Source organism: Alexandromys fortis, unplaced genomic scaffold (genome assembly GCF_014885135.2).
Source record: "Alexandromys fortis isolate MF-2015 unplaced genomic scaffold, M_Fortis_MF-2015_v1.1 scaffold_0, whole genome shotgun sequence".
Lineage (NCBI taxonomy): Eukaryota > Metazoa > Chordata > Mammalia > Rodentia > Cricetidae > Alexandromys > Alexandromys fortis.
In genome coordinates, this window is record NW_026067949.1 from 40,753,324 (window position 1) to 40,770,178 (window position 16,855).

Below are 16,855 nucleotides of genomic sequence, written 5' to 3' on the forward strand. Positions count from 1 at the left end.
TGCTTCAGTTCCTGCCCTGACTTCTCTTGATGATGGAGTGAGATCTGCAAGGTGAAATAAACCCTTTTCCTCCCCAACTTGCTCTTGACCATGGTATTTATCACAGTATTAGAAATAGACAGCATCAAAATATGGGTTTCTGCTGGGCAATAGTGGTGCACATCTTTAATCCCAGCACTTGGGAGGCAGAGACAGGTGGATCTCTGTGAGTTTGAAGCAAACCTGGGCTACAGAGCTAGTTTCAGGACAGGCTAAACAGAGAAATCATGTCTCGAAAAACCAAAAAAAAAAAAAAAAAAAAAGACAAAAAGAAAACCCTGTGGGTTTCTCTTTCTCTGAAGATTTATTTTTCTTCTATGTCTATGTGATCTGTGTAATCATGTTCTCAGCGTATCAGAGGTGTTAGATCCCCTAGAACAGGAACTGTCAGGGTTTATGAGCTGCTAATCTGGGTGCTGGGATACAAATTCAGGTCCTCTGCAGGCACAGTATGTGCTCTTGTTCACTGAGCCATATCTGTAGCTCAAAATAGGGGCATCTTTTCTTTTCTTTTCTTTGTCTTTAAATACTCATTTTTATTTTCTGTATATGGTTGTTCTGCCTGCATATATGTCTGCATGCACCATGTGGATGCCTGCCTGCTGCTCACAGAGATCAGACGAAGTTGTCAGATCCCACTGGAACTGGAGTTACAGGTAGTTGCCAGCCACCAAGTGGGTGCTGGGAATTGAACCCTGGTCCTCTACAAGAGCAGCAAGTACCCTTAACTCTCGAGACAACTCTCCAGCCCGAAATTTTTTTTGAAGATTTATTATGTACACAGTATCTGTCTGCATGTATTTTTACAGGCCAGAAGAAGGCACCAGATCTCATTATAGATGGTTGTGAGCCACAATGTGGTTGCTGGGAATTGAACTTAGGACCTCTGAAAGAACAGTCAGTGTTCTTAACCTCTGAGCCATCTCTCCAGCCCAAATAGGGCTTTCTTAATGAGAGTTTTTTGCACATATTTATTATTGAACTTCGTTCATATTCATCCTCAAGTCCCTTCCTTGTCTCACTCCCTCTTTTTACTGTTCCTTTCCTTTATATATTAAGCCAATAATGTGTATTTAAATCTAGGTTCCACACGAGAGGACATGTGATATCTGTCTTTTTCTGTTCTCTTGTCCTCCGTTCCGCCATGGGCTCTCCCTCTCCCCTCCTAGTTCTCCTTTTACTGTTATATTGTATTTTCCCTTCAGATCATATTTAGGTATATTTTTAATTTATTTAATATCAATATTCGTGAGTGTATGGGCAACACAAATTAGATTTGGTGTATTTTTTTCTTTTGGGGGGGGCAGAAGGGTGGAACAGTGGAACCTGGGAAGAAAGGGAAATGACTGATTGGGGTGCACTGTGTGAAATTCCCAATAATCGATGAAAATATTATGTTGGAAGAAAGTTACAAAGATTAGAATAATAATAATAATATAAATATTTGTATCCTATAATTTCTGCCCCACAGCTTAGCATATCAGCTGAATTGTAAATTGCATTAGATCTTTAATGGACAGATAAATCAATGAGCCTTCTGATATTGTAATAAACTTCATTTAATAATATATAATATTTATTTTAGCAAAAATGCTCCTTGGCTTTCTTTTTCTACTTAGAAATTAGCAATACACAATTGTAGAGCGGTTCCATTTATTTCCTGCTCACCATTATGATTAAACAGACATGTACTGTAAATCTTTATAATTCTCTTTTACCAGAGTTCAGACCTGGGAGTAAAGCAGAAGAGCGAATTAAACAGTCGCTTAGAAGAGAAGACTAACCAGATGGCCGCCACCATCAGACAGCTGGAGCAGAGGTAAGAATGCTGAGAGTACATAGAGAACAGAAAGAGAAGAAGTTTATGCAACATAATAAGATATGTTGGTTAAATTTTATCTGTGTGTGTTCCATGACGTTGCAAAATATTGTTAAGAGTGGTCTGTCTAATGAACAGGCTAACATGGATTGAATCTCACATCCCCGCAGCTCTAGATAGAGAACTTACAGGGGCCTATAGCTGGGCATCCAGTACCAAGTGGTCAGTTCTAAAGTCATGCTCATACCAGCAACACAAAATGGACTCAGCAGGTTGTAGGTGTGTGTGTGTGTGTGTGTGTGTGTGTGTGTGTAAAGAAAAAAAGAGACCATGTGTTCGAGAGGGAGTAAAAGGGACAGAGGTAAGGCTGGAGGGAGGAAGGCAACAAATTATGTAACTATATTTTAAGTTTTAAGGTTTTTTTCTAGTGGTCTGTAGATAGCGAGTTCCAGGTCGGATTGGGTTGAAGTGTGTGACCCTTTCTAAGTGAGCAGTGTTGATAATTGTATAGTTTGTTTGTCACTGAGGTCTTTAGACGTCTTCACGTTAGGTGAGGTAGGGATTCTGAAAGGCAGATGTCCTCCAAGTGTTAACCGTGGCTTTCTCTCCCATCTTGAACTCCTTCCTCTAATCTCTCTCTCTCCCCTCTCTTTCTCCTGTGTAGTTGTGTGGCTTTCGCTAACGCCTCCCTGTGCCTCTCCCACTCCACCTGTCAGTTGGGAGTTTCCCTCTTCTACTCAGTCCTACCCACAAGTACTTCCTTCTTCCTGTGACATCCTCTTTCTCCTTTTGTCTGAAGTCACCCCCTCCCCCGTACCTCTGTAGCAACAGAGAAATGTCTGAGACGTCACAGTTCAATGCAGTGTAGCACCCAAGATCATCTGCCATTTCTACCGCTAATCCCTGCTCATCACCCTTGTTATGCTTGAGCAAACCTGAGCCATGTAGGCCATGCTTTCTGCTTTCTCATCCCTGTTGTTCTGATAGTTCCACCAATTATGCATGGTCCCTTCCCACTCCCTTCTTCAAATCCATTTTTCACATGAAGGTTCAAATGCCACCTCCTGATATTGGATTCCTCTGATACCTCTTTCCAGCTAGGATTGGTACTTTGTATCCACCGATCCCATCCTGCCTGGCATCTCTCGCTGTGCACCTCACCTTGTAGTCTCTGGTCTTCTCAGAGTGTGAGCTCTTTGCAGTTAGTTAACTAATTGTTCCAGTCCTGTCGCAGGTTCTGTCACAGTTCTTGAATGCACATGGCATAAGCTGATGGATGGATGGATGGATGGATGGATGGATGGATGGATGGATGGGATGGGTGACTTCCTTCAGGTGAGTCTTGGCCAGGGAGGAGAGTCCTGAACAGCGGAGCATTGTTAGTGTTAACACTGAAGCTAATTGCAGACTTACAAATGAAGCCGAAACTTTGGCACGGTTGGTCCTGCTATACATGATAGATGAAAATGAATCCATTTCTATAGCAGATTATCCAAGTGCTTGCTCATGAGCACTGATATTTTATGATTTAATAAACTGATGATCATGTTCATAAGTTGTACTTTTGTAGCGTAGGAAACTATTTCTCAGTGATGTTGACTTGGCAGTTAAGACCAAGAGAACTAAAATAATGATGACTCATCTGACTGATTTTCTTGCTGTCTTTGTTTCCTGTTTATCCATTTTCTCATTACCCTTCCAACTCATTTTTTATTTTTATTTTATTAAGTGAAAAAGATTTGGTGAAACAGGCAAAGACCTTAAATAGTGCCGCAAATAAACTGATCCCAAAACATCACTAGACACTTCATAGATGGTCGCCTCTCAAGTCTGATGTTACAAAATAACTAGAAGAGGAAGAAGTCAGAAATTCCTACATTTAAGCTCTGATTCTATACTTAAAAAAGTCACCAAAAGTTGACCTTGAATTTGTTGGACTTAAAAAAAAAATAGTTCGATATATAGGTTGGGTTTTGTTTTTGTTGCTGCTGCTGTTATTTTCTCCCCCAGAGTTAGAAATTTTGGTATGGGTTCCTCATTAAATACCAAATAAACTTTGAGAAATATTTCTGAGTTGAACAATAAATCAAAAGACCATCTTCAGGAAGCCTGGGGAACAGAAGCATTGTACATGTGTCCTTGATAGTGATCAGACTCAGTAGGTGGCCCATGTCCACATCAGTGAGCCTGTTCTCTGCCGTGTAATGCAGGCAGGTGTCACCTGGGGACCTAGGGCCTAAAGTAGCTCTGTCTCTTAGACCGTGACTCCTCTTCTCTTGCCTTGTGTAGGTAATCCCCAGCCCAAGAAAAGTACTTAGTATTTCATTACACTTCTATTCTCAGTAACCAAAACTGCTTGCAGTTTCTTTTTCCCTTAGTGATTTTGGACAAAAACAGCATCCTTGCATTTCTTTAAAGTCCTTAGAAGCAAAGTAGTAATTAGGTAGTTCTTATCGTCCTAGTGTGGAAGCTGGGAACCCCTCTTGACACGCGTCACCTCTACCTCTGCCCTTCTCTGCCATCCTTGGGACTACTTAGGTAGCTCAGAGAGAACACTTTAATACAAATACGATTTTCAAATCTACCCTGCTTTTTTCCTCCTGGGATAGAGAGGCCACAGTGTAGTCATGACTTCCAACCTGCCGTCCTTGCCTGGAACAGTGGCCCAAGAGCTTCTATCACTTTTTTTTTTTTTTTTTTTTGGTAATAGATATTTGCGAAAGGTTCTAGTTACTAAAAACAAATAATTTCAAATGAGAACTCAATAATGCACTAGCATTGGTTAGTATCAAAACAAAGATCCTCAGTAGATAGCCACAGCAATACTAGCAGGGCTTTTTTCCTAAGTGACTGCAGAGCTAACCCTTTCTAGGCTCTACATTGTAAATAATCCTATAAATACTTTGATTTAGAAAAAACTATTTTTGATTTGGGGAGGCAGGCTTTTATATACATGAGCCTTTACTCCATCCAGTGGGTTTGGCACAGTGCCTGGGGTTTTGTTCCATGTTTTCTGTCCCTCCTTCTGGCATGCTATGTAGCATTGCCCCTGCTAAGAGAGAGGCAAAGATAATTCCTTTGCTTCAACTTTTTTACTTTCTTGGCAAACCATAATTAAGAGTGTAACCAAGTGTGTGTGCTTTTATAGGTCCTCAAAGGGCCTGTGTTAGAGCCAGCTTAATGGAGGATCCTTAAACTCATTTTAATTCTTATAATCTTGCACCTATATAAATAAACCTCCTCTTGCGTTCTGCTGCTCCTCAGCCTTGTACGGTGATGAGTTGCTTTTTACATACCCATTGAAAGGGAATAATCAAACCAACAAAAGTTAGACTACATATAGCATGCCTATAAATTCTATTACAGAAAGCCTCAAATATTCCACCGTATAAAAATGATCCTTTATAGGTGCAAAGCTATAAGACATTTAGAAGAAAGCATCCATAAGAAGCTCCCAGAGAATATGGTCAGGAGTCTTGGGAACCCCAATGCTGAGTGTTTTACTGCTTGGTCACCCCGTGATAGAAGTGGAAAGGGCAGACACAGCCAGACTTTCAGAGAGGCTTGTCCTTATGGAATCATGAGAAGCTTGGGTAAGGGTTGCTAGAGATTGCCCTCCAGCTTCCTGGGGTCAGGGAAGGGTCAGGAAGTCACGATAACCCCACATGAGAAGGCAGCTCTGCCTGCACCTTCAGCTGTATGTGGAAGGCAGAAGGATACCGTCCCAGCCTGTTAGGAAAGAAAGACAGCGGCTTCGACATAATTGACTGTGTACTTGAGGGCGGCTCTGGATATGGATTTCCAAAAAGTGATGTCTTCTTGTTGATCACCTAATGGCTGTAAACTGTAGTACTAGAATAAAAAAATAGAAAACCAGCTTCCCTCTGCCTGGTTCACCTTCATCTTGCTTTTCTTTAGAATTTGTTTCTTCTCCATCTTTTTCCCCATCATAATTTCTTCCTGTGTCCTACATTTTTTTTCTCTGTCTCCCCATACTTTCTCTCCCTTGGGTTGTTTTATTTTGTGTTTGTGAACTTGGTCTTCCTCCCCACCATGGCTTTTGTTTTTTATCACAAGTTCATATGGCTCACATTCAGATTGCGCCAGGCTGAGCGAGGCCGCCAATCTGCTGAGTTGGACAACCGGCTCTTCAAACAGGACTTCGGAGACAAGATCAACAGTCTGCAGCTGGAAGTGGAGGCACTCACCAGGCAGCGGTGAACAGGGGCAGCTTGGCCAGCAGGGTGGTGGTGGGTACTGCACAGGAGGGAGGCTCCGCAGCAAAGAGGAAGTCAGGTCTTGAGCCGTCTAGGCTTGATCTCTCCAGTGTCCTTCACACACAGTGAAAACTCAGAAAGCGTCACATGGCTGAACAGTTCCAAAATCCACTCAACATTTATTTATCAAATAGTTTGGAACTGACTGCTGGACATGGTGGCACAGGCTGAAATCTCAGCCGAGACAGGAGCCCAGAGCCAAGTTGGGCTGCACATAGTGACACTCTCGTCTTCAAAAACTAAAATAAAAAGAGAATTTGAGACCAAGTTCCCAAATATATAGTAATTGATATCTAATCTGATTTTAGTGACAACAGTTAACATCTTCTGTATTCCTACAGTGTCTTGTATATGTTTCACAACACTTCTTACTGCCCCTACTTTGAGATAAAGTGACAGCTTAGAGGGGTTAGTGTGTCCCAGTTCACACTAGTAAGCTAGTAAGTGCCTACAGTGTCCCCTTTAAAAACCTGTTTCTCTGACTAAACCCTAAGTACTCTCTCATGCCACCTGTCACGTTGGATGCACTTTGTTGCTGAAGCCACTGACTGCAAACGAGGGAGTCTGGTGGCTGAAAAACTCAAAGCGACCAGGGGTGCTTTGGGGATGGAGTGTGTGGGAACCAAGTAGAGAACTATAGAGACCAGCCAAACAGCTCTCACTCGGTTGTAGTATAAGTACATTGTCATCCAGATAACCACAGCTCTTCATTAAGAATTAGTGTGAAATAATTGACTTGCTAAAACTGGCCACTCCTAACTTGCATTCTGAATTTCCAGAAAAAAAAAAAGAGTAAACATGGAAGCATTACTAGCTTTACTGTGTTCTGCTGTTTTACAGCTTGGTTGTCCATATATTTCTGGTAACTTTTATCAGGCATTAAAACTTAATTGCTGAACTTTAAGGGAAAGTCTGGTATTCTTTAGAATATATGAATACAGAAATCAGAATTTTCATCCTTTCTTCTCTCACCTGACCAGGACTCAGCTGGAGTTAGAACTGAAGCAAGAAAAGGAGAAGAGGTCACAAAACAGGAGCACCCCAGGAAAGGGGACCCAGAAGCCAGAGCCCCACCCAGTGAGTGTGTTCTTTATTCAGGTGCTCATTCCACCTACATCTTACGACCTAGCCTCATGGGTCCAGCAGGTCTTTCACTGCCCACACGCTTAGTTCCTCAGGTCCTGTGGGACATAGCATGTGGACATGCTTAGTTCCTGTGGGCCACAGTGTGCAAACATGTTTTGTTCCTATGGGCTACAGTGTGCAGACATGCTTAGTTCCTGTGGGCTACAGTGTGCAGACATGCTTAGTTCCTGTGGGCTACAGTGTGCAGACAGCAAAGTGAGCTTCTCAGAATGGAGGAAACTGATCCTGAGCTGACCTCTAAGATGATCTTGGACTTGCTCTGCTGGAAAAGAAAATGACTCTTTTCCTTTGAATTTGTTTAGTAAAAACTATTCTGGTATCATTGTAAATGATAGAGGTTGACAGAGGTTTCTGTCCAGCCTGGTCCTGCAACTGTTCATCCCAAAGAAACACACAAAGACCCACGTTAAGTATAAACTGTTTGGCCTATCAGTTCAGGCTTCTTATTAATTAACTCTTACATCTTACATTAACCCATAATTCTTGTCTGTGTTAGCCACGTGGCTTGGTACTTTTTATCAGTGAGGTATTCTCATCATATGTTCTCTTCATCTGGGTGACAACTGGAGACTGAGCCTTTCCTCTTCCCAGAATTCTCCTGTTCTGGTTTCCCCGCCTATACTTCCTGCCTGGCTACTGGCCAATCAACATTTTATTAAACTAATACAAGTGACAGACAGGTCTTTACAGGGTATAAGACCATTGTCCCACAGCATAAATGGAGTCATAATTAATACTGTTTAATATGGTATAATAGCCCCTCCTAACCCCAAGTTTTCCTTCAACAAAATTTCCTCAGCTCTGGGTTTGCTTCTTGGGGCCCTCTTTGTCATGTGGATTTCAGTGGGAATATACACAAGGAGCTTCTTTTAGAAGTAGAAGAAAGTAGAATTATAGAATAATATCATGTAGAATGGTTAAAGAACAGAATGGAGCTTTCTGTGTAACAGTCTTGAAAGCTGCTAGCACCTGCAGGGGTGAGGAGCCACAAGATCATCTCTGGGACCAGAAACAGGGCCAGAGAAATGATGCAACTTAAAAAGCATGACATTTCTGTTCTATTCATAGGAGCAAGCACCTTTGTGTATTAGCACATGCAGCATAGGGCATGCGGTATAATTTCTAGAGAACTAAGGAATGGTAACTAGAACTGTGTTATCTAGTACACACTGCTATTTGAAATGTGCAGAGAAGCACCATGCAGTGTGTTCTTTACTACTTGGAGTGCAGGTAAATCTGAAGGCCTGAGGAGGTCTACCTATCTTGCTTTACTTTCCCAAGAAGACTGTAAGTTTTTGCCTTGAATTGATTGCTGTGAAGAGAGCTTCTTGGAAGGTAAATGTTGCATTGACCTCTCTTGCCTGATGCTTTGGTGGTCTAAGAACTTAGTCTGCTTTTGGAAGCAGATGGGCTGCAGTTCAGAGCACATATACATATTTATAGATACAGATATATACCACTGCCTGCTCTGCTAGATAGATAGATAGATAGATAGATAGATAGATAGATAGATAGATAGATAGATGATAGATAGATGATAGATAGATAGATAGATAGATAGATAGATAGATAGATAGATAGAGATACACCTCACAGAAGTTGATCTAGAAACTACCCAGGCGGCCTTGCCAGCCTGGGTTCATTGCCCTTCAGAGCAGAAAACTCACCTGTGTACAGGTTGGAGTCATTGGCAGTGGGGCAGCTACGTGAGTGTCCAGAGGGTCACACATCCAGTGGCTAGACTTGTGCTGGGTTTGGCCTGTTTTTCAAAGAAAAGTCAGGAAAGAAGATACTTTTCACAAGTACCAGCTTACCTTGAACCCATTAAAGAGACCATTTCTTTTAGATTGTATTTGAATTCCAGGAAACAAAATACTCCTAAAGTAACTACTTCTAAATTCTATCAGAATGTTTTAATAACTTTTGGAGTAGAGTATGAGGAAGCTGGTTTGAAAGTTAAGTCCTTTCTCTAAGTAAGTACAGAAGGAAGAAAGGGGAGAGACGGTGGGGGGAAGGAGAGAGGAGAGTGAGCTACTCTTTGTACCCAAGCTGAGACAGTACAGAAGAAGCCTAGGGTACCATCACCATTTAGGGTCCTGAATAATGCTGTTTTCTTTTGGCAGGATGGGAAGCGCAGACTTCAAGAGGAAAATGTTAAACAGAAAAGGCTGGAAGAAAGCCACAGGTGTTTATAATGTGTATTAAGCTATAAAGTCATTCTGCGTTGGTGGGAAGGGGGCTCCTGATAGAAGGGTACTGACAGGGAGCTGTGAAGGGAAAGCTAGTAGATAATAAGCCAGATAACTTATTAGCCAAGTCACCTAACCAGCCTGTCCCCTACTGTTCCTCAACTTCTGTTATCATTTAAAAGATTATTTCTCAGCTGAGTATAGTTCCTCACACCAGTGGTCCCAGCCCTTGGGAGGGTAAATCAGGATGTGAATTCAGCGGTATTTGTTTCCATTCACCTGCCAAGCTTGAGATAAACATTCTCATTCTCTTCTCATTCCCTTACTTCGGTGCTTTGTTTGTTTGTTTTTTATTTGTTTGTCTGAAACAGGGTTTCCCTTTATAGCCATGGCTGTTTGGGAGCTCACTCTGTAGACCAGGCTGGCCTCAACTCAATCCACCTGCCTCCCGAGTGCTGGGATTAAAGGTGTGCACCACCACTCCCAGCTCCTGTCTGTTATTTTTAATTGCTTTATCTCTGGGACACTGTGACAAATTCTAGGACCTATTTCAGCCAGAACACAGGCCATTCGGAGGCTTGTTCAGCGTAGGTGTTTGTCCGTCCTCTGCTTCTCAGCTGAGGAGAGCGGGAACCGTTGTGGCGGTACTGCATTTCACTGGATAGGAGTGGGCTCTCGCTGTGCTGCTGGAGGAAGAGTTCAGCCTGTGGGATACAGGTTTTATACATGGTCTCAGGACAGTCTGATTCACGTGATGAGTTTCCTAAAGCTTCCAGTGTAGGAATATTTGAGGAAGGAAGATGAATATATGGCAGACGATAATGGGTAGATTCTCATAATGTCAGATATAATAAAACTTTAAAAATATATGGTTAATGAGCCATTGGAATTTTACATGATACACCAAATGCTATTTTCTAGGTAGTAAAAAGGAAAGATAAAATAAACTCCATATATTGTTTGTAAATCAGATCTGTGATGTATGTCAGGGTTCAGATAATCTCGTAAAAGATTTAACCAAATTGTCCAGAATTGTGGATGTCAAAATTAATAATGACATTTTCCCCAGCAGTATAAAGGGAAGGGCAGCATCGCCTATTTAATGAGTATTGTCTTGAGCATTTCTTCAGATTCTATAGTGGAAATACAGTAAGTCATATTTGACATTTGTTACCCCTTTATTTCCCCACTATAGGCTGACTCACTCTGCAGACGAATGGGTAAGACTCCTGTTTCTTTTTGTTTTGTTTTGTTTTGGTTTTTTTTTTTTTTTTTTTTTTTTTAATTCCTGTCTTGGAACTAGCTCTTGTTGACCAGGTTAGCCTTGAACTCTCAGAGATCCGCCTGCCTCTGCCTCCTGAGTGCTGGGATTAAAGGCGTGTACCACCACTGCCTGCAAGACTCCTGTTTTAAAACGTTTTGCACACCATTACAAAGTCCATGTGCCATAGCTAGCCAGGAAACAAGATAACATGGGAGGAGGACAGGTGGACACATTATAGCATTTTCTTAATATTTTTTTAATTTATTTATTTACAGTTGCTTTTTCGAGACAAGTTGCAATAATACTGGGCACCTCCCTTTACATTAAGGCTGGACAAGGCAGCCCAGTAGGAGGAAAAGGGTCCCAAAAGCAGGCAAAAGACTCAGAGACAACCCCCACCCTGCTCCCACTGTTAGGAGTCCCACAAGAAGACCAAACTACACAACATAATGCAGAGGTCATAGGTCAGACCTGTATATGTTCCCTGATTATTGGTCCAGTCTCTGTGAGCCCCTATGAGCCCTGGTTAATTGATTTTGTAAGCTTTCTTGTTGTGTTCTTGACCCCTCTGACTCCTACAATCCTCTTCCCCCTTTTCAGCTGGGTTCCCCAAGCTCTGCCTAATGTTTGGCTGTGGGTCTCTGCATCTGCCCCCATAGTTGCTGGATGAAGGCTCTCTGATGACTATAATGTTGGACTCCTGTCTACAAGCATAGCAGCGTCTCATTAGGAGTCGTTTGATTGGCTTTGTTTGGTTCTATCCTAGGTCCCTGGGCTCTCCATCCTCTGGGTCCTGGGCATTCCAGACTGTGTCAGGGGTGGGCTCCTGCTCATGGCATGGTCTCAGACAGACCAGTCATTGATGACCACCCCCACAGTTTCTGTGGAACCTCTACTCCAGCACATCTTGCAGGCAGGACAAATTGTAGGTTGAAGGTTTTGTGGTTGGATTGGAATCCCAACCCCTCCACTGAAGTCTTGCCTGGTTACAGGAGATGGTGGTTTAAGTGACTATATGTATACAATATTCTGTCTGTGTGTATGTCTGCAGTCCAGAAGAGGGCACCAGACCTCATTACAGATGGTTGTGAGCCACCATGTGGTTGCTGGGAATTGAACTCAGGACCTTTGGAAGAGCAGGCAATGCTCTTAACCGCTGAGCCATCTCTCCAGCCCCTAGGCAACTATAAAACAGCTTGAAAATATGATATGGCAACCCCATGAAATAGACATGTACTGCTACTATGCTTGGGGCACCTAATCAAGATTTAAAATGAAGCCAATGTTTTCATGCTTGGTAGAGTAATGGAAGAGTAATGAGGCCGTGGATGCTTGGGTTTTCCTGTTAGAAACAAAATTCCGAGCTAAGATGATAGAACACTTGAGAGTATGTGATTTGTGTTTTCCCCATCAGTGTGTAGTCTGGCTTTAGGAGCTAAGAACATTATGACAGTCTCATGTTCTTGTGCTCAGGAGTTAACTGGTTTACTGTGTCTTAGGGTCAGCCCGAGCTCTCTGAAAAGCCACAGGTGTGCCAGCTGTGCCAGCACGATGTCAGCCTGAGGAAGGTGAGCGCTTCTCACAGACACATGCACTGTTCAGCTCCTTGCCAAGAGCAAGCTGCACTTCGCTGTGCAGAACACAGCATGCCTCTTATGGTGCCAGGGGGGAGCCAGAACTTACTATTTAACAGAAACACAAATAAGAACATACATAATTTGAAACAAATAAGGAAGTACTAATTTATAAAGTACACTATTTGGTGAGCACCCAGCTTTGTTTTTACTTTTTATTTATTTTAACTGGGTGAGGGGTGGGGAAGGAGGGACGTTACTCATGGTGCCCATGCAGAGGTCAGAGGACAACTTTGAAGGGTCTGTTCCCTTCTCCAACCGTGGGTTCTAGGTTCTCAGTCTTTCTTATTAAGCCCTTTTACCTGCAGAGCCATCTCACTGGGACCTTTGTGGGTCGTGAGGCCCGGTCTCCTGTGTAGTCCAGATGGCCCAGGGCTGGCTGTGATCACCAACCATCACCAACCATACTCCCTGGCCTATGTAACCAACCTCAAGAGCTGAAGTTGTGGTGTATGCCTGCAATTAAGTCTGTGTTTCATTTTGTTTTCTGTTGATGGAACCCAGCCCCCGGTACCCCAGGCAAGAGCTCTACACTGAGCCACATCCAGCTCCATACTACACAGCACATTATCCCAGCTCCATAGCTGGAGACTCCCACGCCCTAGTCTTTGGTTCATGTTCCTCTCAGGCTACTGCGTGCTCAGAAGAGCAGAGGCGCTCTCCCCACCAGGCCTCTTTCCATGTGCTTTTGCCAGTTTGCCATCAGAGAATAGGTAAAGTCTAGATCGGAAAGGCCCAACATCCTCCGTTGGCTTGGGACTGGCTAAATCCCTCAGCATCAATATGGTGCCCAGAGAAGCTCAAGAGGTGTTATGTTCAAAGGATATTACATGTAAGTGCTTGAAGAATTATAAGAAATGTGCCCAAATTCTGGATTACATCATGCTGAATCTTAACAAAATTACAGTGTGGTATAGACATAGATTAGCAGACCCATTGCTATATGGTTGGAAATTCATAAATATTATAAAACAGAAGAAACTGCTAACTTAATTCAATCTTTTACCTCCAATGTCCCGCTAACAAATTTACAATAAAAATGACAAGCTTATGCCAACAAGACTGAGGCAGGAGGGTTCCAAGTTCAAGCTTAAATCCTTGTCTTAAAAAAAAAAACAGCCAGGTATGATAGTGTACACCTTTCATCCCAGCACTCCTAGAGGCAGGCCAGTCTCTTGTTAGTTCAAGGCCAGCAAAGGCTACACAGGGAGACCCTGCCTCAAAAACAAAAGGAACCCCCATTTTATTCCATGCACTCTTCAGATGAAGGTGTCTCTGGAGCCGTCTATGAAGGAAGTGCTGTCTGTGTGACCCTGTCGCGGCTGCCCTGGTGGCACTGCTGTGGCAACACATGGCTTGGCTACCAAAGGTTCAGAATGTGTATGGAGACTAGCATCCCTAGAAACAAGATGCAGGTAGCAGGATAGGGGCATCGGAGAGAAGCATTAGGCTTACCAGTGCTCTGGGAACTTTGAGGTGATGTTGAGCACACTTTAGCCTCTTCAAACCATTTCAGGGTGCTTAGATACTGGCTAAAACTTAGAATTAGCCTACCCAACAGTGACTGTGGGGATCAAAAGTGTGAAGTGTGCTCCAGAGACTGAATATACTCTTGTCTCTCTTGATTCTGTGGTATCCATGCTAAATGATTAGGTCTAATAGCTGAATTCCTGTTCCTTAGGAACATGTCTGGTCAGGGCCATTTAGCACACAGCGGCCACACTGTACTTTATTATGCACTGAGCAATGACGCATTTGACCCTTTCTGTCCCACCCCCAATCTTGCAGAGCACGTGTACGAACTGCAGAGGAACCTTCTGTAACGCCTGCATGGCAGAGGAACTGCCTCTTCCTTCTAGCATCAAGCCGGAACGAGTGTGTAATCCCTGTCACAAACAGCTGATGAAGCAGTATTCCACCAGCCCATCCTAAGACTGGAGACCAAGACCCAGGCCAGAGTGTTGATGCTGGGCCTCTCCCTCCACATGTTAGATGCAGGATGTCCTGGAACCAGTCCTCAGAACCAACCTTAGTTGGTAGCAAAGATAGAAGTAAACCAGGTCCACGGGGCAAGGCCGCAGTTGGAGGTGCTCGAACCTTTGCTCATCTGCTCTAATGAGTGTATAAATAAAAACTGCTGAGCCTTTCTCAGCACCTAAACAAGCCCACTTTGGAGGGTTTAGAGGCAGTCTTTGGCCTTTTTTATATCTAGGAGGTGATAAAAAGTGGGCTGTAGCTGAGTGGAAAAGCACTGCCTAGCAAGTATGAGACCCTGACTGCAGCATCACTGCCGAAAAAGATGCAAGGAAACATAACATTACATTTCCATTCTCAGGGGGTAACAAGATGTTGCCAGGCGGTGGTGATGCACATCTTTAATCCCAGCACCCGGGAAGTAGAGGCAGGCAAATCTCAGTGTTCTAGGCCAGCCTGGTATCAGTGAGTTTCAGGACAGCTAGGACTGTTATACAGAGAAACCCTGTCTTGAGAGAAATAAAAACAAACAGTTGTTGCCCAGGTGCTGCTGAGTTTCCTCTCACCCCCACTACCTACCTCTTTAACCTGCCAACTGTGAACCCAATCTCAGGGAAAGAAATTAAGAGTAATATAAATTCTGAATGTATTGGTAATAATATTGTAATGCATTATAATTTCAGGACCAGATTTTCTTTGTGGGGGTGGGGGGACACCTATAAGGGTTTTGTGTGAACAAGAATATCTGTTTTTTTCCGTAATGGCCCCAGAAGAATCTGCTCTCTTAGGATCCCTACCACAGCAAGTCATCTCTGTTACCCAGTCCCTCCCTCTTGCGAGTAGATTAAAGTAAAGCTAAGCCAGGTACTCGTAATTTGTCAATGGCTGACAGGAACTCAACATTTAACTGTTCACTTGATAAGAAGTCCTTAACTACAGATCAGAACCCATAGGCAGGGTTCTTGGAAAGATAATATTCAAACATCTCTTAGTAATAAACCCTCTGTAGAAGAGTGGGGGCGGGACACACTGAAAAAAGACTGAAAGAAATGGTTTCATTGCTGATTATGTTGTATGTTTGGATTGTTTGATTCCAGTTAAGACTCAGAAGACATGATTCTATGCATGCGTGGAATTCCGGGCTAAATGATGGGTACTGACAAATCTGTCTCCTAGAAAGGGGGAAAGCCCGGGAAAGTTGGTATTTCAGAAGATAGTTCGCCTGCAGGTGACACTGAAGTTTAAGAATATTAGGAGGAAATAAAATTAGCAATTCTAACCTACTGTGTTGGCTGCCTCTTTTTAAATGTCTTTATGTGAGTGAGTGTTCTCCTCTATGTGTGTGTGTCCAGGAGGTCAGTTCCCCTAGAACTATAGAGACAGTTGGGAAATTCCCTGTGAATGCTGAAAACTGAAAGAGCAGCCAGTGCTCTTAACCACTGAGCCATGTCTCTAGCCCCTGTCTTTTTTTTTGTTTTACAAAATACTTTTTTGGGGGTGGGTGGCTTGAGACAGGGTTTCTCTGTGTAGCCCTAACTAGGAGCTAGCTTCGTAAACCAGGCTGGCCTCGAATTCTGCCTCCTGAGTGCTGGAATTAAAGGCATGTGCTACCACCGCCTGGCATGCAATTGGGGGGGGGGGGGTGTTGTTGTTGTTCCTATTGTTTTTGGTGACAAGAGTCAGCAGTTTTCGGGACTATATATGAGGGGCAGAAGGACTAATTAGCTTTGAATTAAGGAGCCAGCTGCTTAGCATGGAATATAAGAATAAATACAGATTTGAGGCTGTTATTTTGTACCATCATCCCAAAAGCAAAAACAAGGAGTCAAGTCACGAATACTCAAATGTAAGTATCCCTAGGGAATCTTCCTTAAAAATTGCTTCCTAACATTTAACAGCATCAACCAAGTAAAAGTGAAATAAACTAGATGCAAGAACTCACACAGTAAAAACTACAGAATGTTCCACATGAAATTAACTGACACTATGTTCATAGACTAGAAAACATCACCATGCAAACACTGCAGGAGGCAGGCCCTGAATCCACACTAAAAGCCTAGGCAAAGGGATCACAAATTTAGGGCCTGACCTACATGGGAAGATCCTTTGGGGGGGGGGTATCCCCATACCATCCAAATTTTCTGCAGAAATGGAGGGGGTTCTTTCCTAAGATTTTATTCATACAATTTCAAGGAACTTCCTAGTCAACTCTATAAAGTATATATATATATATATATAATGTCAACACTTCAAACTACAGTAACCACGTCAAAATGATACTGGCATAAAGCACAGGCAACCTAGAAATAAACCTGTTAGTATAAATCTCTGACAAGGGTGCCAAGACCACTCGCTACAACAAAGTATTGAGAAAACTAGACACCCATGTGCACAGAAATAAAGATGGACTCTTGTAGCACACAAAAAACAAAGTTGACCAGCACAAAGTGTAAGAGCTAAACTTCTGAAAAGGCTTCATGGCATTGGATTTAGTGATGACGTTCTAGATACAA

The 16,855-nt window shown here is 42.9% G+C and overlaps 1 protein-coding gene across 5 annotated transcripts in view; it reads left to right on the plus strand.

The window, feature by feature from the left end:
• The window catches only part of Rufy3 (RUN and FYVE domain containing 3), a 79,074-nt gene extending 63,448 nt beyond the window's left edge, over positions 1-15,626 (plus strand). For 3 of the 5 annotated variants that reach the window (XM_050149617.1, XM_050149618.1, XM_050149619.1), the window contains exons 12-18: positions 1,761-1,858; positions 5,956-6,075; positions 7,116-7,212; positions 9,405-9,466; positions 10,666-10,690; positions 12,234-12,302; positions 14,157-15,626. In XM_050149617.1, coding sequence (XP_050005574.1) covers positions 1,761-1,858; positions 5,956-6,075; positions 7,116-7,212; positions 9,405-9,466; positions 10,666-10,690; positions 12,234-12,302; positions 14,157-14,300 — 615 coding nt within the window. In that variant the 3' untranslated portion in view covers positions 14,301-15,626. Of the gene's footprint in view, positions 1-1,760; positions 1,859-3,587; positions 5,925-5,955; positions 6,076-7,115; positions 7,213-9,404; positions 9,467-10,665; positions 10,691-12,233; positions 12,303-14,156 lie in introns of those variants that run through there. The other 2 variants (XM_050149620.1, XM_050149621.1) reach the window with 2 other exon arrangements.
• The last annotated feature ends 1,229 nt before the right edge of the window (positions 15,627-16,855 follow it).